Source organism: Capsicum annuum, chromosome 2, assembly GCF_002878395.1.
Source record: "Capsicum annuum cultivar UCD-10X-F1 chromosome 2, UCD10Xv1.1, whole genome shotgun sequence".
Taxonomy (NCBI): Eukaryota; Viridiplantae; Streptophyta; class Magnoliopsida; order Solanales; family Solanaceae; genus Capsicum; species Capsicum annuum.
In genome coordinates, this window is record NC_061112.1 from 112,593,409 (window position 1) to 112,613,918 (window position 20,510).

A 20,510-nucleotide genomic window follows, 5' to 3' on the forward strand; every position below is an offset into this window, starting at 1 on the left:
AGGAATTAGGCCTAAGCGGCTTATAGCTTATTTAGCACTTTGCTTTATTGCATACTTGAAATATATAGGCATTATAGACCCGATAACTCACAAGATTCGGTTGTTGACCTAGTTCTTTAATACTCCCTCCGTCTTATTTTATTCATTTCAAATTGAGATGACACAGTTATTAAGAAAATAATGATTGATAATGTAGCTTTATTATTTTACCCCTGTTAATTGTGTCTTGTTGTTAGTTCCAATATTGATGGATGACTAATGTCAAATCACCATTTATATTCTTAATGATATACTCTTAATGGTACTCCTCTTTTTAATATTTTTCAAGAATGCTAATAATAAGTAGTAATCAATTACACTAAGAGTATAATGGGAAAAAAAAATTATCTTGTCTTGATAAATAAAAAAAGACAAATAATGAAACATCAAATTAAAAAGTTTAGGAGGAATAAACTGGGACGGAGGGTGTATGTTGTAACAACCATCCTATTGACCAGGACAGAGGATAACTGCAGGCTGCTTTTGTAAAATCAAATCCAAGTTTTGTCATTCGAACAATCCTTGTTCCCCTTCATATCCAAATCCAAATTTTCTTTCATCCGAAAGGAAACTATCCATAGTTCCAAGCTCTGATATAAACAGTTTCAGGTACATATTTAATTTATTCGAGAAACAAAATTTTTCTTTCATCTATAAATAATTAATTGCTTTAATATATTCAGTTTTCTCTCCGATAAGGATAAGGTCACGTATATTATTCAATCCTTCGTAGACCTTGCCTTGCAAGGCCTTATTGGATATTTAGTTGTAATATGTTCAACTACGTCGACATTTAAGTATGTATCCGGTCTTTCTGTATCTTTGATGTATATTGCTTCATATTCTTCTTCCTCTTATTGATTTGATTGATCTCAATTATGTGTTGTTCCCTCTATCTCTCTATATTATATTTCTCTTTCGCCCTAATGACAAAATAGTCGGATGTAATCTGGATTATGATGAATTTTGCTCTTCTTCCTCTTCGTCTATTTTTTAATCTATTGACCTATTCCATTGACAATACTGTGGTCCTGTATTTTCTTCCTATTGGCCGCATTGGAGAATTGTCTAAACTAATATATAGAAAAATTTATAATTCTTTTAATTTAAAATCCAAAAATAAAGAAATGAAAAATATTAGCCAAGTAAAATTCATGGAATTTCATCTGTTTATATGACCAAAATAAAAACAAAAACTTAAGTTTAATATAGTGTGACATATATTTAAGCAATGAGATCATTTAATATATAACTAAAAATTAATATTTGCAATTTTTTTTTTTTGAACATTTTGGTGTATTACATGCATTGCATACTTTTCTTTTCAAATATATTTTTTTATAAAAATATCCTCCAATAAATATGATGGAAAGGATGTGCAAAAAGTTTGAAGGAGTAATCATACATTAGAGTCCATTGCATTGCTAATACAATTGATTTGAGGTATTAGTAATAAACACCTCAATACACAATAGAATATATAACTAATGCAAGAATTAGTCATACATTGACTAAAATAATGTATCAAATCAGGTACTAGTAATAAAAAAGACTAGTACATGCATTATTTTTGTTAATACACTCGGTCAAACAACCTCTAAATGATCAAGTTACTAAGTGGATTAATTTTTGTCAAGATACTTATGAATATAAGAAGTAAATTTCATAGGAGGTCATCCAGCTTTATGTTCATTACTCAGAATTTTTTTTAATTTTTTATTATACAAAAGTCATTTAACTTTGTCTCATCTTTCACAAAAGTCACTTTGACAAAATTTGATTAAAATCCTACCTAAAATATGACAACAACAACAACAACAACAACAAACTCAATATATTCCCTCATAGTGGGGTCTGAGGAGGGTAAAATATATGCAGTCCATACCACTACCCCCGAAGAAGTAAAGAGGTTGTTTCGAATAGACCCCCAACTCAGGACAAAATGACACTAAACACAATCGTCACAAATGTGAAATAAGAAGAAATAACAGATATACAACACCTACACAGAAATACTATGTACTAACAAATAAAAGGCACACACCTCCCCAACTCTCCTAACTAGAAGCTCCAACCTATGCGCAAGACACTAACACTACTAACCAAGCTACACCATAAAACTCTTAACTACTGACTACGACACATCCATACGCACTAGCTTTCTATCCAAATATGCATCCTCCAAACCTTCCTATCCAAGGTCATGTCCTCAGTAAGCTCTAACTACTCCATGTCATGTCTAATCACCTCTCTTCAATATTTTTTCAGCCTACCCCTACCCCGTCTGAAACCATCCAAAGCCAACTTCTCACACCGATGAACTGGAATATCAGTGCCCCTCCTCATTTCATGTCCAAACCATCTTAATCTTACTTTTCGCATCTTGTCCTCCACCGTCGCTCTCTCACTTTCTCCCGAATAGTCTCATTCCTAACTCTGTCACTCATAGCAAGTCCACACATTCACCGCAATATCTTTATTTTTGTCACCTTCAAATTTTGGATGTGAGAGTTCTTGACTGGATAACACTCTGCTCCATACAACATAGCTGAACGAATTGCAACTCTATAAAATTTTTCTTTAAGTTCGGAAGGCACCTTCTTATCGCACAGAACACCCAAGACAAACCTTCATTTCATCAATCCTGCTCCAATATGATGTGAAACATCCTCATCAATCTCTCCATTACCCTGAATCATAGATCAAAGATACTTAAAAGTATCCCTCTTACAAACCACCTGGAAATCCAACTTTACTACCACTTTTCCCTCTTACCTCAAGTCATTAAACTTGCATTCCAAGTATTCCGTCTTGGTCCTACTCAACCTAAATCCTTTAAACTCTAGGTTTTGTCTCCAAACCTTCAATTTATCATTAACACCTCCCCGCATCTCATCAATCAAAACTACATTATTTGCAAATAGAATATACCAAGGCACCCCTCTTTATATACGTCGAGTCAACACATCCATCACCAAGGCAAATAAAAAAGAACTAAGAGTTGATCCTTGGTGAAACCCTATTAAGATAGGGAAATACTCTGAATCTGCCACTATCCTTATCTGAGTCTTCGCTCCATCATGCATATCCTTAATCGATCTGATGTACGCCACTGGGACCCCTCCCACCTCCAAAAAATTTCCCAAGGAACTTTGTCGTACGTCTTTTCCAGGTCAATGAACACCATGTGCAAGTCCTTCTTTCTCTCTTTATATTGCTCCAATAGTCTCCGCACCATGGGAATTGCCTCTGTCATCGAGCGACCAGATATAAATCCAAACTGATTCTCAAAAATAGACATGATCCTCCTCAACCTCCGCTCAATCACCCTCTCTTAAATGTTCATTGTGTGGCCCAACAACTTAATACCTTGATAGTTGTTACAACTCTGAATATCACCTTTGTTCTTATATAAAGAAATCATCGTACTCCATCTCCACGCTCAGACATCTTTGTTGTCTTACAAATATCGTTAAATAATTTGGTCAACCACCTTAAACCTGCCCCGCTAGTATACTTTCAAAAATTCATCGAAATCTCATCAAGCCCCGTCACCCTATCCCTTAGCATCTTGCGAATATCCTCTTTGACCTTCTCCACCTTAAAATACCGTCAATAATCGAAATCATGACACTTCTCTGAATGCTCCAACTCACCTAACACAATGACTCGGTTTCCTTCGTTATTCAAAAATCTATGAAAATACGACTTCAATCTTCTCTTAATGTGAATGTCCTCCACCAATACTCTGCCATCCTTCCCCTTAATGAACTTCACTTACTCAAGATCACGATCCTTACGATCCCTAGCCTTAGCAAGCCTATACATCCTCTTCTTCCCGTCTCTCTCCTTCAGTTCTGCATACAAGCTCTCAAACACTGTCGTCTTAGCAGCCGTAACTGCTAATTGAAATTATAAAAAGATCTCTTGTGTTTGAGGGTAGGTTCAAAATGGCCCCCAAATATACTTATGAGCAATTTTGATGCTTTAAGTTTGCTAAATGTGAGTATATTTGACCATGAAATACTTAACAAACTCTGATTGTTAGATTAAGCTTAAAGGTTAGTAGTACATTTAACCTTCATGAAATACTTAACAAACTCCGCTTTTTAAATTCTACAAACTGTAAAAAAAAAAAAAGAATTTAATATTGAGTCAAATTTAGAAGTTTATTCTTTATATTTTTTTTGGGGGTGGGGTGGGGTATTGCAAGATTTGGTGTAACTTGCTAGATTAATTTATTTATTAACAGAATAATTTCATAAATCCTTTCACAAGTTTCAATTCATAACGTTGATCTCTCATATTATATATGATACCACACTTACTTTGATTATTTTGATTTCTTTGTAATAATTCCTTTAACATAATTATCACCAATACAAATTCTTTTATGAAATAATTTAAATATCAAGGAGTGAAATACTTTTATAAATTTTTAAATTTTTTATTATGCGAGCATTTTTAACTTTCAATAACTCTTTCATCTCGTCTCCGACCCCTCTAAAATATCTACCATCCAAAACTTTTAAATTTTTTTATTTCATGTAATATTCTTTTATGTTTTGTTTCTTTTACTAAATTTATTTTCTAAAAATATTGCATTTTACTTCGCATCTTCATTGTATTGAAAATTATATTCATAGAAACTACTATTATAAAATAATTTCAAAATCATATCTATTTACTTAATAGTGTACTGATAATATGAACAAAATAATATGTAGCAAAAGTAAAACAAAGATGTTTATAAATTAATCAAAAAAAAAAATGATATATTAGTAAAGGGTAAGTAAATGAAAATGTTATTATTGTACATTTATGATAAATAGATTTTAAGATTTTTTTTTATTTACTTTTTTTTTTCCAATTTCATTAATTTAGGACTTGTTTGGCCATGAAATTAAAAATATATTCACTTTATTTGATATGTTTGAAGTTGAAAATATATGAAGTTGTGTTTAGCCATAATATTTTGAAAATGGAGAATTTTTAAAGTTAAAAAAATATATAAAGTCAAAATAAATCTAAAACAAATTAGAGTTTTATAAAAAAATTGAGTTTTTTTTTATGAAATAAGAAATTTAGATTTTTTTAAAAAAATTTTAAAAGTGCAAAAGTGACTCCATAAATAGTAAAAACAAAATTCAAATATTGTAAAACAAATGTTTCAGAACACGTATGGCCAAATAAGTATTCTGAAATAAAGTGAAAACATATTTTGGAATATTATTAATAATATTCATGGCCAAATGCCTACTTAGTAGGTAGAATTTGTCAAACATATGAAAATAAAAAAGACTTATTTTTATTAGCAATATAGTGGATCAAATCTGTTCAAAAGTATATTTGAGGGGTCGTTTTAAACATATCCTTAAACATAAAAGATCTTTTTTTATTTCATCTCATATTTTAGGTAGAATTTTAACCAAAATTTGTTAAAATGACTTTTGTGAAAGATAGAATAAAATTAAATGATTTTTACCTAACAAAACAAAATATATTAGTAACTTTTGAGTATGATGTGATAGCTTATGTATACATTTTTGTCAATTAGTACGTAAATCTCAAATTCTTCGGTTTCTACGAGTGCCTTGCCGTATTCAGGCTCAGAAGCATCGATGGATTCAATGAGAGGACAAGGTGGCATTCAGATGCTACTCACTGCTGAACAGGAAGCCCAACAAATTGTGTATGCTGCTAGAAATGGTAAAATTTTAGTGTGTTTTGGAAATTAAGCTGCTTCTATTCTTTGTGAAATTTGTAAGGATGTTTAGGTGTTTTCGTACTTTTCAGTTAAAATGACAAGGTTGAGGCAAGCAAAGGAAGAAGCTGAGATGGAAGTGACAAATTATCGTTCCCATCTAGAAGCTGAGTACAAGCAGAAACTATCTGAGGTTTTTCTCTTTTAATTAATTTCTTTTTTTCTCTTGGACTCAAGTAAGCTGATTAATTGTTCGAAATTGGTTATATATCAAAGTCATAATGGATGCCAAAATTGAAATTGAAACTACATATAGTTAACTTAAAGAAGAGCAAAATCAATAACCGATTAGAGTGTACATAGGAAGTTCTATTTTGGACAAAGCCAATAATTTATACTTCCTCTTTTCATTTTACTTCTCTATCAAATATGATGTTTCATTTTACTTGTCCATTTTAACAAATTAAGAGAGTTCTATTAATTTTTTTTTCATATTAATATTATCATTAAATAATAACTAAATGCTTGAAACTGAGGGAAGAAATGTCATGAGAATCAAGCAACACTACCAATTTCCAGTGTTAGGTGGTCGGGTGTGGATACTTTTCTAGAGAACTTATTTGGAAAATAATTATGGTGAAGTGATTTATGAAAAAACAAGAAGTAATAGATGTTATTTTCTTGTAAAAATTAGCATATTCATCGTTAACTTTGATCAATTGCATACCCCATTGTTCAAATATATTGCTTTTATTGTAACAGACCAGCGGAAATTCAGACTCAACCGAAAAGAGGCTTGAGGTAGAAACCGAGCAAAAGATTCAGCATTTGAAGAAAGCAGCCTCCGAAGTATCTCCTGATGTTATTGCAATGCTCACAAAGTACATCACCACTATTAAAACTTGATTGATGATGTCAAAGAAAAATCGAAGCAAAATTTTACTGACTTCCCCTCAACGGGAAAGTTTATCCCCCAATCAAAAAGAGGCCATGAAAAGTTACTTCCACATTTGATTTTCATTTTCCACTCCTTTTTATTCTGTTACCACATTCCAAATGAAGGATTATAGCTTTTACGTTATAAAATTTCGTGGTAACTTCAAGTCATATATGTTACGGACAACATTTAATTTTCCTCTTGTTCAATGTTTCGTTGTTTGAGATTTCAAAATAAAGTATCTGCACTTAGTAGCTTAGAAGTTTAAGCGTCAACTTCAATCAACATGATTTTAAATTATAATTAAAATTATGTCCAAGCCGATCATATAAGTATTATCATGTTTTTGTTTACCCTAGAAGATGGTAAAGTTGAATTTGTATGAGGTTAAGAGCAAGCGTCTTAATTTAACTCTTTTCAAGACCGTTTAATAACAAGTTGGAAAGTTGATTGAGCAATATGTAGTGTGTATAAAGTGAAATAAAGAGTAAAATGCATAGATTGGTATGTTCTGATGTGTTTGTGATCTTCTTCGGGAGCTTTAATCTTGGTCCCGAATGTATCCTCGTATCAATATATTTTAATAAGAAATTGAATACAGTAAAGATCATCTTAATGCGCTTGATGCTATCCCTGTATCCTCGTATCAATATCCTTGTATATTGTTGTTATCTTGCTATAATTCATACTGCCTTTACAAATATATGAAGTAAACTATTTATAGGTTACAATGGTGAGCCACTAACCAATAGAAAGCTCCACTTGAGCCCTAAACTTCTAAAATTGATGATGGAGGGCTACATGGTGACGCCGTTAGTGATGCTAGTTAATATTCCTGCAACATTCAGGGTCGTCTAGGTTTCATTTGCGCACCAAACCCTTGTAACACTTTTCTCTCTCTTGTCCTTTTACCCACGTCATTGGAGTACAACCTGTCCACCAACCTTAATGCATTTTCTCTTCCTTCCTTAAGGATGCCTTCTTGAAAATTCAATCTTCTCAATCTTTTGTGTTCTGGTAGGATGCCCCCTTCTCCACAAGGAATAACTATCTTATTAGATGTCTTGGTCACTTGTCATATAGCCATTATTTTGGAAACATCACGTTGAATCATTGCCATGTATAATTTTCCCCTTCTCTTTTGTTCTATATAAATACCTTCTATAGTGATCTTTCCTGTACTCCCCATCTCTTCTAGGTTTCGTCTTTGTTTACCATCTCGCTGCTCACTGCTCTTTAAAGCTTCACAGTCTTCCATCTCTTTCTTCATTCCTTCTTCTACGTTTCCCTCTCATTCAACAGATCTTCATCAAGTCCCTAAATTGAAGTCAAGGAGATTACATCCTCTATTCCTATGAGGAAACTGATCTATAACATGGCCTTTTTGAAAAACCACTTCTGGAGATGAGGATGTCAATTATTTCTTTCTTTCATATATGCAAGTACATATGGTCGTATAAATGATAAAGGATGTAGGTCCAGATATCGTACCCACAGAGATTTGACAAATTGAAGTTTTAAATTGAACTTTTATTTTTACTATATAATAGGTGACAAGTAATTAAGAGTGTTTAAGTTTTAATATAGATAAATAAAAAAAGTAAATAAGTCAAAGAATTTGTGTTTTGTGATTTAATCAAAGAAAAAGATGCAAAATTAAGGTATTTTCAGAATCCAGTCGAGCTATCCAATCATATGCTTAATTTGATTCTAAGGTTACTAGTTGTTGCTGATTTTAGCCATGTAGAACATTGTACCAACAACTCTTAGCCTACCCGATTATTCTAATGCATTTATTACTATGATCGTTGATCGATAGTGAAGTACATGTTATTTCTCTTCTATGTCAATTAAGCTAGTCCATGGGGTATATTCTATCCTCTATGAGAATCGATTCCCATTTCCTATAAGGTTCATTTACTAGCTCTATTTTCTCTAATTATACTTGTCATTCCCCTTTTGAACTCTAAAAAGTAAGCCATAGATAGTATTCATAACGTGTTATTTAGAACTAAGAAGGTACAAATTAATACAAAACATATCTTATAATGCATTTAAACGCACATGCAAGTATACACAATCATACAAGTAATATAGTGACCCTTTCAAATAGGATGCCAAACCCATAGGGGACTTGAGGACTTGTCAATTTTTCAAATCAAGTAGTACCATAAGATTAAACAAGTGTAATTTTTTACCATGAATAGGTTAGTTTTTATGTATTTCTAAATGAACAAAAAATAAAAGATGTAATGAAATGAGTGGTAAACAATATTGAGGATTCCAAGATCAAGGCATAATTCACAATCATGTATATCAATTCTCACTTTGATTTAATTGTCTGTCTTTGTTATTAATTCACAAGGTTAATAACATGATTCGAGAATGACCATCCTCTAATTCTCTATTTAAACTAGCCTCACAACTACCTCATTGAGTTGGGGTGTGAGGATCTAATTCAAACGCAGTTATATTTCTTTCTGTATAGCAACCAAATGAGTCAAATTAGGTAGATTCCTATCCTAATCGAAAATCAAGCCCTTAAATAATAAAGTCAAGATCTTATTTCTCACATTCTTTGTTCTAACCTTCTATGTAATAACCCTCTAGGTTATTTCCTTAATTTATGTACATTTCTATAGTTTCAATCCTTTCCACATCGGCTACAAGTCATTTATAACTTGTCGGAACTATCGGTTCGATTATAGGACAGTTAGTTTGGGTTTTAGAATTATTTTTTATTTTTTATCTTTCGTTGTTAAGAAATTGGTATCAAATAAAAAATCCTAGTAAATTAATGAGTGGTGAGTTAACCACTCATTCACACTTATTTCTCGTGCACATTTCCTTATTTTTAATGAATAAATGAGACAAAATCTCTGAATAGATGCACTAATATCCACTTTTTGCAGATATAAAGCTGAGGAGACCAAAAGATGCGGATTGGAGCTGAAAATGATGAAAAGGGAGCAAAGAAGAATGCAGATTAAGACCTCGACTACGTCAACCTCGGTTACCGCAATCGTGGTCCTCTCTCTGCAGCGCGGTTAGTCAAGACATTTAGATCAACGCGGTCGTGGCACATGACCGCGGATGTATAGTCGTGGTCACGGACAGCCGTTCGTAACCACGGTCAAGTGGGAATATGCCCAGGGGAAAATTTGTAAAAGCACTTAGAAGCCTCCCAAGCCATATTTAAGCAAAAACCCCTTCCTCTTTAGGATAGCTTAGCTCATAAGATATTTTGGACTTAAAGACTTGAAACCCTAATCTTGGACAAATGTGTAATGAACTTTGAAGGCTAAATTTCTTAGACTTTTTGTGAAGAATGAATATGTTGGAGAATCCTTTTGGTATATCTCTCTTTACTTTCTTCATGAGTAGCTAAATAATTTAGTCTTGGGATTATGTTGAACTAGGGTGTAATTGTGTGTGGGTATTATTGTGTTTGCATAGATTTTAGTTGTTGAGTATGAATTCCACCATTGTTTGAGCTTATGGGTTAGAATTTGATGGGTGAAAGCCCCAAATCTCCAAATGGGTTTGATGGGTGAAAGCCCTAAACTCTAGAAACCCTTTTTTCATCCTCGAAAGAGGGCTATAGGTGAAAAAAATAATGATGGACAATTGAGCCTATTGTTTACTACCCTTTGCAATCTTATAAATAAGTGTATTAGGAGTATAAATTATGACAAGAGCATCATCCTAGAGATAGGGATGCTTGATTGAGGTCTTGGGTGATTATGAAAATGGTACACTTGTTAGGTGCTCAAAACAGCCAATGGGTGAAATTGTTAGAGTTTTATTGAAAGATTGACCCCAATGATCTTCGACCTAGCCTATTCGTTAATCAACAACTAAACTTCATGATGAACCAACATTAATCCATATGCATTACCCCTTGGTAGACTTAATCCTAAGATTTCCCTCAAATCCTGAACTCTAAGTAAAAGTTCCATTCATCGAGCGCTTGCTTAAGTGTATTGCAAAAATGTTTTGAACAAATCCATAAGTTTGAAGTCTATAATTTCACTCTTTGAGTTCGACCCAAATTCAAATTGGGTTGCTTGACAATGACCGCCTCACCCCTAATCATGGGAGTGAGTTGAGCGTTATCCAAATGGCTTCGCTGCCGGGGAGTAAAGTATAGATTTCACTTGTGTGGTGTTATTCTTACTTGGGAGCAACCGGAGTGTCATCCTTTATTTTCCTTGTTGTTTTTGAACCTTTTGTAGGTAATTCTAGCATACACAAAATCATGAGTGGAGGCACTAATCATGTGGAACCATTTGACAATACTTTTGGAAAGAGCAACATAAATGATGAGGTCATGTGGGCGAAAACCGTATCCCACCTCACTATGGGAGCGGGACATTTCATGTGACTAGTGTCATGCTTCATGTGTTGCAAGTAAACGGGCTATACAGAGGCTAAGACCATGAGGATCCATATGTTCTCTTGAAAAATTTCTTAGAAGTTTGTGCTTTTTTCAACATCTCTCATCTGACTCAAGAGTCTTTTCGGCTTCGGCTCTTCCCATTCTCACTAATGGGTGAAGCATTGTTATGATTCCACACACTCCTTGCGGCTTTGCTCACTTCATGAAAAGAGCTCACAAGGGAATTTTTAAATCAATACTCCTCCCCATCTAAGTTATGTCACCCGAGAGATCAAATCATGAACTTTAGACAAAGGGACGGGGAACCACTTCATAAAGCATGGGAGAGATTTCATAGGAAGTTAGCCAAATGCCCAAACCACGAGATTCTGGGGAAACACTTCTCCAAATATTCTATCGAGCACTAGATTCTTTGAGCCAAACGGTGGTAAATAATGCGGCGGAAGGTTCTCTCTTAAACTTGCACTTCCATGCGAATACAAAATTATTGAGAGAGGTAACTAAACACAATTGGGAATTTCACACCTGAGACCTCAATATTTCAACTAGACCTCCACCAAGTCCATGATTAAGAGAGAACAAAGAAAGTGGAAAGAGGATCAACAGCAAACCACGACAAAGACCTTGACTCAACTTGAGCTCCTAACCAAGTATATCATGGGTGCACCAGTGCAAATGGTAAACCCCATGACATCAAGAGCCCATTATGAAGATGACGAAGCTAGGAGAATAGAAGAGGACATTTGTTACCTAGCTAACTGCTCGAGGGGTTCTTATTTGTCCTATAGTAGGCACGGTAGGAATCAAGGTTGGCGAAGTAATGTTGTTGGTCAAGTTTTGAGAGATCGGGAACATAATTATTATCATTTCATGACTCACCATGATCGGGATTCTAACAAAGAGTCAAGCTCAATTGAAGCCGACAGAGGTAGAACGAAGGATCTTCTTGCAATAATTTTGAATAAAGTTGAAGGAATGGACAAAATGGTCTGTGAATTAAAAGAGGACTTTGTCTCACTCTATAAAACTGTGGTCTCCCATTTGGTCTCTATTAAATAATTGGAAAATCAACTGGGGGTAGTCTTTACCCATCTAGATGCTAAACCCAAGGGGGACTCCACTAGTGGCATAATCACTAACCTAAAAAATGATGATCAAATCTTGGCGATGCGTACAGAGAGCAAAAGGAAAAAGAAAGAGCAAGTAATGGAGGACTTGGGTGGCACGAAGTCCAATGCCCAATAAAAAGAGAGGTTGTCTCAAATTCAAATTGATATAGAAAAAAAGAGGTAGAGAGCATTGTTGGAAGGTTGATTGATGAAGGAGAGTTTGACAAGTGGGGTCCTGTGCACCCGCATTGACAAATTGATACATGTCAACATTGTGCCATGATGATAACTAAGGTGTTGTGTGAGAATCAACCCAAAAATGCCACGAGGATGGATCGTTTCCTTTTTATCATATTTTAATAGTTCTATTGTTAGTTCTCGCATATGAATAACTCATGCATGTGTGACACTATAGAGTGCTTTGCTTAAACTTAGAAAGGAAGAAGTGTGAATAATTTGAGGTGAATACCAATCAAAGGATTAATGAGCACCAAATGAGCAAAAAAGTAGGACAAGGGAAAAATAGGAAAGCAGACATGCCCTCGGTTGTCGCAACTGTATTGCTTTGAAGCGATCGTAGTTACCCACATGTTTCCGATCACGGTCAGTCGGCTGCGATTGCGGTCACAGAAGCCAACTGATTCACCAACTACCTCCCTAATTTCCTCACACTCTCACCCAAGCTCTTGTATGCAGAAAGGGTCTAATCTCAAGGTGAATGGTGATGGTGAAAAATCTAAAAAGGATAGTGGTCTTTGATGGAGTTTCAGGGGGCATCCTTATCTCTTAGTTATACACTGATACCTTTTCGGTTGGGGGTGTATATTACCTTATTCATTTCATTTGGACTTATATTAGTGATATTACTGCACCCTTTTCTGTCCTTTTGAAAAATTCTTAGCATGATTTTTATTTGGGTTGTAAGATTCAAGCTCTTTGATGGTGCTCATATTTGTACGGATTAACTATTTTGTTCATAGTTTACTATTTTAGTCTAAATTTGATTAGACAAACCTCTCCTTTGTGATTGGGTTTCTAACCATAGGTAAAGGGGAAGTCTGCGTACCCATAGCATCAAGGCTATAAAATACAACGGACGTCTGAGTACCTGTAGCATTGATAATTTGGGGTTGCATTAAGATCCATTGGTGAAGTCTGAGTAGCCATATGGCAGGTCGCCCATACTATGAACTTCAATGTAAGACGATAGCTTGGAAGGTTACCTTGATTAGGAAATTATGTGTGATGCGGATGCAAAAGAAAATGACCCCCTCCATCCAAAAATTTTGAAAAAAAAATCATTCGAAAGTATGGACGTGAGAAACTTTTTGATGAAATTTCTCTCTCTTCCTATGAATCTGCATAATGTTGACTTGTGAATAATGTTAGATACTCCAAATTTATCTCTAGAAGAAGGGATATTTGAACCCCTTTGGCAAATTTTGCATTGCCATGTATGGTGAGCTTTTAGCATTCATCTCTTGTATACTCGGGTTGTCTAGAACTTGCCCCGTTGGTCTCTCAAGGATAGTTTTGATTGTATGTAGTTAGAGAAATGATCTTAGGCCATCCTTGTGATTTTTGAAGCCAATATATCCTAAAAAAAACCTACCCAAACATGAATGTAACCCCTAGTTACCCACTTTGAGCCTTTGGACCTTTCTTTGGCAAACGCATTACAAGCCATGAACCATTATTCTTACCCCTCTTTTGAACCATACCCTCCTTAAACTTAAACATGCAATTTAAGGCTAACAACTTATGTTAGGGATGGTAAAGTTAATGGAAGGAAGTTTGAGACCACAAAGTGTTAGTAGAATGCCAAGGTTCCTAAGTTATTGTAAACAAATGTTTTGAAAAGGAAAGGATCCAATAAAGAATTGAATTGAATAAAAGATTCAAAAAAAAAGAGATAAAAGAAAAGTGGTGTACAAAGAAAGCAAATTGTAGGCATGAGGAAGGATAAAAAACAAAGAAAAGTGGCCAATAGTAAAAAAGAAAGATTGAAAAGTGTGATGTTAACATTCAAGGAAGGAGTAGCCATGTTGTTCCCAAATAATATCCAACCCTAGCCCAAACCTACATTACAAGCTTAGAAAGTCCTTTGAGATCTCCAACCATCTACTTTATTTGTTGTGGCGACTGAAAATAGGGGCAAGCCTATGGTACAATACTTGTTATATTGAAATTTATTTTGTGAGAGAGAGTTTGTGCACTCAAAATTCCTTGTTGCATATTTTGTAGCTTAATGTGAGGAATTTTCTTTCTTGTGAGGAGGCATGTGAACTAGTCAAGGTGGGTGATTTTGTCATCTTCCGCACAATGAGATAAATAGAAATATAGAATGATTATAGTCAACATGTGAGTCATTTTTAGAATAATTAGTAATTGTTACATAGTTTCTTCTCAAAGTCTATTGCATCATTCACTATTCCATTTTATGAAGAAGGGAGTCGTTAAAAGCCTATTTGCCTATGTGTGAAAAGCTTTTGGTGGTCGCAATCAATTTGAGTCTTTATGATCATTGAGTGATAGAAAGAGGGCATACATATGAAATTGTCTTATAGTAAGTTAGAGTGTTGCTTAAGGACAAATAAGGTCTTGAGTTGGGGGTGTTGATGAGTGGTGAGTTTACCACTCATTATTTGTGCTCATTTCCTTGTTTTTAATGATTAAATGAGACAAAATCCTTGAATAGATACACTAATATCCACTCTTTATAGGTATAAAGATAAGGAGACCAAAAGAAGCGGATTGGAGCTGGAAATAATGAAAAAGGAGCAAAGAAGAATGCAACTATAGGTATAAAGATGAGGAGACCAAAAGAAGCGGATTGGAGCTGGAAATGATGAAAAGGGAGCAAAGAAGAATGCAGCTGAAGACCTGGACTACGTCAGCCTCAGTTACCGTAACCACAGTTAGTCAAGACAATCAGAGCATAGTTGCGGTCGCGGACAACTGTGCACGACCGCGGTCAAACGGAAATATTCCCAGGGGCAGATATATAAAAGCACTTAATGCCTCCTAAGCCATATTTAAGAAAAAATCCCTTTATCTTTAGGATAGCTTAGCTTATAAGATATTTTGGACTTGAAGACTTGAAACCCTAATCTTGGGCAAGTGTGTAATCAACTTTGAAGGCTAAATTTCTTAAACTTATTGTTAAGAATGAATGCGTTGGAGAATCCTTGTGGTATATCTCTCTTTACTTTTTTCATTAGTAGCTAAATAATTTAGTCTTAGTATTATGTTGAACTAGGGTGTAATTGTGTGTGGGTATTGATGTGTTTGCATGAATTTTAGTTATGGATTTCCCAATTTCTTGAGCTTACAGGTTGGAATTTGATAGGTGAAAGCCCTAAATCTCCAAATGGATTGATGGGTTAAAGACCTCAACTATAGAAATCCTTTTTCATCCTCGAAAGAGAGATGGAGATAAATATTAGGTAACCCATAACATCCTCGAAAGAGGGTTATAGGGGGACAAAGCAATGGTGGACAATTGAGCCTATGGTTTACTACCCTTTGCAATCTTAGAAATAAGTGTATTAGGAGTGTAAATCATATCAAGAGCTTCATCCTAGAAATAGGGATGCTTGATTGAGGTCTTGGGTAATTATGAAAATGGTACACTTGTTAGGTGCTTGAAATAGCCAATGGGTGAAATCGTTAGGGTTTTATTGAAAGATTGACCCCAATGATCTTCGACCTAGCCTATTCATTAATCAATAACTAAAATTCATGCTAAACCAAAATTAACCCACATACATTACCCCTAGGTAGACTTAATCCTAAGATTTCCATCAAATCTTGAACTTTAAGTAAATGTTTCATTCATCGAGCGCTTGCTTAAGTGTATTGCGAAAAGTTTTCGAACAAATTTCCCATTTCATTTTACATGTCATTTTTATTAGTATTTTGGGTAATCTCTTAGTAAGTTGAACATCCATAAAGTTTCAAGTCTATAATTTCACTCCTTGAGATTCGACCCCAATTCAAATTGGGTTACTTGACAATGACCGCCTCACCCCTAATTATGGGAGTGAGTTAAGCGTTATTATAAATGAACTCAGATGAGAATTTTGATTGCACCATCAGCTCCAAAATGTTGATTTTAGGTTGGGGGACCCTTGGCTCAGGTCCTAAGGCTTTCAGACTCATTTTGTGCTATTGGGTGCATTCTATGAAAATAAAACTATAGGTGTGGGCCCTATATTTTGTCAAAATAATGTCAGATAAAAGTTTTGATGGTTACATTAAGTCCATAATGTCAAATTTAGTATGGTAGTGTCACAACTCAAATCAGAGCCTAGTCATGACATGTATATCAAGCCCACCGTGAGTCGGAGACCACCCCCTTAGCCTAATATCCAGAACACAATAAAATAATATAATGGAAGTCAACCAATTATAATTATATGAAGGATAATAAACCAAATAAAATTTTAAGAATCAAAACCAACAACCATCCTACACTTGTCCATAAAATCCTCTAAAACCAGAATATCAAATTAAGTCGGGACATACCCCCGACTATGACAAAAGAATCCAAAAATAAAATACTTAGACAATAAAGAAACCTGTGAAATGACAGGGCCTTCCAAAATAATAGAGGCTAACCACTTCACAACAGATTCACAGAAGTACTGAATGACCTAATGCTGGATAGGAGCAACAGAAAACCTTTCAGACCCCACATAGCGTCCATGGACGGTCACTAGGATAACCTCTTGCATATAACTCAAGGAAAGTGATAAAAAATAAACTTACATAAATCCAGTCATAAACCATATGCACCACATTCATATACATATATATAGGATGGCGGGATAGGGACAAGTGTCATAAACATGAGAGTTTAAACCATTAACCCGAACAATGTAGCTCGCTCTTTAAAAGCACCCAGGGTCTATATGGGTTCAGCACTTCCTGATGAAAGGGCCCATTGCGTGTTAGCCTGTAATACCCCGTAATATTCTAAGCTTGATTCAGATATTAGTTGCATGCATAAAGGGTCCAAGGCTTGAAAATATCACTAAGTGTTGAGGATTTAGTCATTGTCAAGATCCCTAATCTTCAATGATTTTTATTTTGGTCTTTCCGACCCCGAGACTTGGATTTTTGAGTTAAAACATATTCGTGGTTGTTAAAGGTATGTATCAGGGAAGTTTTGGAATTTTCAGATGGGCGTAAAGGTTTTTTTTGGAAAATGAAAATAGTTGCCCCACTGGGATAGGCCCGCAACATCTGGTCCAGTCCGCCGGACTAGAGCCCACGGCGCGAGGCTTACCTCGCTGGTATGGAGCCCGCGGTGCACCCATGCCTTTCGTCCAACCCCTTGTCCTTTAATATAAGCGGCATTTGTGTCATTTTCCCTCATCCCATTTCATCCATAACATGAATTGGGGCTTTCAAAAGGGCATTATTTGCCTCTTTCACTCAAATTGCTCCTAAGAAAATCCTCCTTCTTCTCCAAGAAAAAATTCAAGCTTCTTTCTCAAGAAATCAAGAGTTTAAGCTTCCCATGTAAGAAATCTTCAAGAATTCAGTTGTTAAGGCATGTGAGATATTCATCCATGGGTCCTTTTCACCCATGGGGCCCAAAAATCCTCTTTTGGTTTACTTTATGAGTTTATACATGTTCAATATGAAATAAATCCATGAATCTCTTATTAATTCAATGTCAGGTTATGGTTACAAGTGTTTTCAAGTGGAATGAGTCATATTATGTTTTAAGTGTTGCAATTCCCATGTTATGTTCTATTGATTTCAGAAAATCCCCAAATTATGAATTTATCCGTGTAATCATGTTGTTTCCCCACGTTAGATATTCCCATGCTCAAATTTATGATTCTCACATGTTTGATGAAATTTCTATACTTAAGTCTTTGAATCGTGATTTCATACTATAATTTTAAGCCTTAATATTGTATTTCATGATCATTCAGTGCTGGTGGGTTATGAACACCTGATACCTATGTGTATTATATGATTTCAGATCTTCTAAGTAATAATTTAGTGAAATCATGAGTCTTGTTATTTACTCAGATATTTATTATCATGATGAGCACTATTAGTTATGTAAAAATGTTCATTTGAGTTTCGTTTAGTCCAGTTCTAGTGTCAGTTCAGTTGGGAGTAGCATTTAGCATTGAGCGAACTCAGGGATGAGAGCTTACCTGCCAGTAGAGGCTGTGACGCTTAGTAACAATCCTTGAGTTACAGAACTATGTAGCCAGTATGGGTTTGAGATGTCCACTTACTATTTAAGTATTGAAATATCTCATGAGAGAACCTGTTAGTAGAGGGTGACTCTGTCGTCCTTTGGGACACTAGTTAGTGGATCCATACAGCCAGTGTTCATATCTGTGGCATGGTACTGACACCCTTCTAACTGGGGTTATAGGTTGAACCTCAATTAGCTCAGATTGGGGCATGTCGGTTATATAATACCTCCCACAGTCTTAGTATAATAATTAATGTATTTCAGTAAAGGTTTGCTTGACCAAGTGTATAGATTTTTAGTTATTCAGTCATACAACTTTTAGTCTTTTAGATTACAGATTATCTTAAAAACATGTTTATGCTTGGTCCTACATTCTCAGATATTACACATTCATGCATCTATGCTCAGTTACCTTATGCATATCAGCTAGTCCTATCTTATATGCCAGTACATTCCAAGTACTGACCACATACTTATCTTTACACTATGTTGCCTTATAACATAGGGTCGGAAGTAAGTTTCCTAACCGATCTTAGACAGCTCAGTGATTATTCAGTAGCAGTAGTGGTGAGTCCTCATCCATCGAGGGCATGATTTTCTTATTTTAGTGCTTTCTTATGTTCAGTCAGATAGAGTTAGTTGGGGGTCTATCCCATCATATCCTCATGATGTTGAGAGGATTTTAGACAATCAGCTACATAGTCAGTCAGTAATTTCTATATTATCAGTTATTTTCAGATAGAGATTTGGTTTCTAGTATTCTATCCGATATTTTATACATATATTTATTCGTATTTCAAATCTAGTTTTACAGTATCTTATTAGCTTACCTTCCACACATGTTCTATATTACTATTTTGTTCAGTGCTCACAACAATTACCAGCTCATGAGTTAGCTTGATGTCACTTGTGGCCGTAAGCACCATTGTCGTGACTAGGGGTAGCCTTAGGTCGTGATAAAACTTGGTATCATAGCCTAAAGTTTTAATGTGTCCCAGGGAGTCTAAAAGTCACATTATTAGGGTCTTGTGCATGGGTGTGAGGCGCTCCACACTTATAGACAGGAGACTATAAAACATTTTTAGGAAAGTTGTGAGACCCCGAGAATCCCAACCGATAGTAGAACCATGCTTCAAGATCATGAGAAATAAATTATAGTGATTTAGTTGTTTTATGATTGAGTTTGAAGTATATTAAGGCCTCAAATACATCCTAGCTATTAGACGAATCAAAACATTCCTTACAGATTGAATTCTTGAGAAGGGTATTGCCATAGTCAACTTCAAACGAGAATATCTTCCATTCTATAAATAATTTTTCAGCTCATGACCCACCACCAGATATATATGAATTATCTTTCCAACGATATTTTGCCAAAATTCAATATCGGAGGAAATATTTATGGCCGTTTTACAGTGAGCTTTCCAGGCTGCTAAAGTGCGACGGAAAGCCCGATGAACCATCGCCCAAACCACCACAACTAAGGCAATAAGTCTATTTTCTGGCCAAAAGCGATGGGTTGAATAGACGGTCCGTCCCTAGGGCGACGGTTCGTCGTCCAAACCATCGCAGACCTCCATTTAACGATTTTAAGCCATTTTTAAAAGAATTTTTGGGTCTTTTTCCACCCTTTTTAAAACCTAATTGCATCAAATCAAAGGACACAACTCCTCATTCACCCATAATATCAAAATTAGGGTTTTTTTCGAGATCAATCCCCAAGAACAAGATTCACACCCTTCTTTAAGAAAACTCAAGAATCAAAATGTCACCATTTAAGAACCTCCGAGAAAAGTTATTCTCTTTCAAGATTCAAGGTTTTGAGTTATGTTAGATGTTGAATCATGGGTTTCTTCCACCCATGAAGATCAATAATCCTTTTTGAAGTGCAAAAATTGTGTATTTATGATTTTTATGATTATGATTGAATTAATTAAAGTTCATGTTTATGTTATTGTTGGGTTTTGATTTATGTTTCAGATTTCAAATTCCAATAGTTAATCCTAGTAGGTGATGATTGGTGTGATGTTCATGATAAACCCTTTAAATTGCATATTGATTGATGTATCCATGTTATTTAGATGTATTGTTGGTTG

General features: G+C 34.9%; 1 protein-coding gene across 4 annotated transcripts; it reads left to right on the top strand.

Annotated features, from left to right (window-relative positions):
- Positions 1–488: 488 nt before the first annotated feature.
- On the top strand, positions 489–6,877 carry LOC107861104 (V-type proton ATPase subunit G). Of its 4 annotated transcripts, none has more exons than XM_016706489.2 (4): positions 489–648; positions 5,647–5,748; positions 5,836–5,936; positions 6,506–6,877. In XM_016706489.2, exons 2-4 carry the CDS (start codon positions 5,661–5,663, stop codon positions 6,647–6,649), a joined length of 333 nt encoding a protein of 110 aa, XP_016561975.1. In that variant the 5' UTR covers positions 489–648; positions 5,647–5,660; the 3' UTR covers positions 6,650–6,877. The 4 variants fall into 4 exon arrangements, with proteins under 4 accessions (XP_016561975.1, XP_016561974.1, XP_016561973.1 ...); XM_016706488.2 differs by having other exon boundaries at positions 493–648; positions 5,630–5,748; XM_016706487.2 differs by having other exon boundaries at positions 497–648; positions 5,597–5,748.
- The last annotated feature ends 13,633 nt before the right edge of the window (positions 6,878–20,510 follow it).

Excerpts from the sequence above, each read along its gene's own strand:
- LOC107861104 (XM_016706489.2), top strand. The coding sequence starts at position 5,661 with ATGGATTCAATGAGAGGACAAGGTGGCATTCAGATGCTACTCACTGCT. Across the intron at positions 5,749-5,835 it reads TGTGTATGCTGCTAGAAATG|TTAAAATGACAAGGTTGAGG; the intron begins GTAAAATTTTAG and ends CGTACTTTTCAG. Across the intron at positions 5,937-6,505 it reads ACAAGCAGAAACTATCTGAG|ACCAGCGGAAATTCAGACTC; the intron begins GTTTTTCTCTTT and ends TTATTGTAACAG.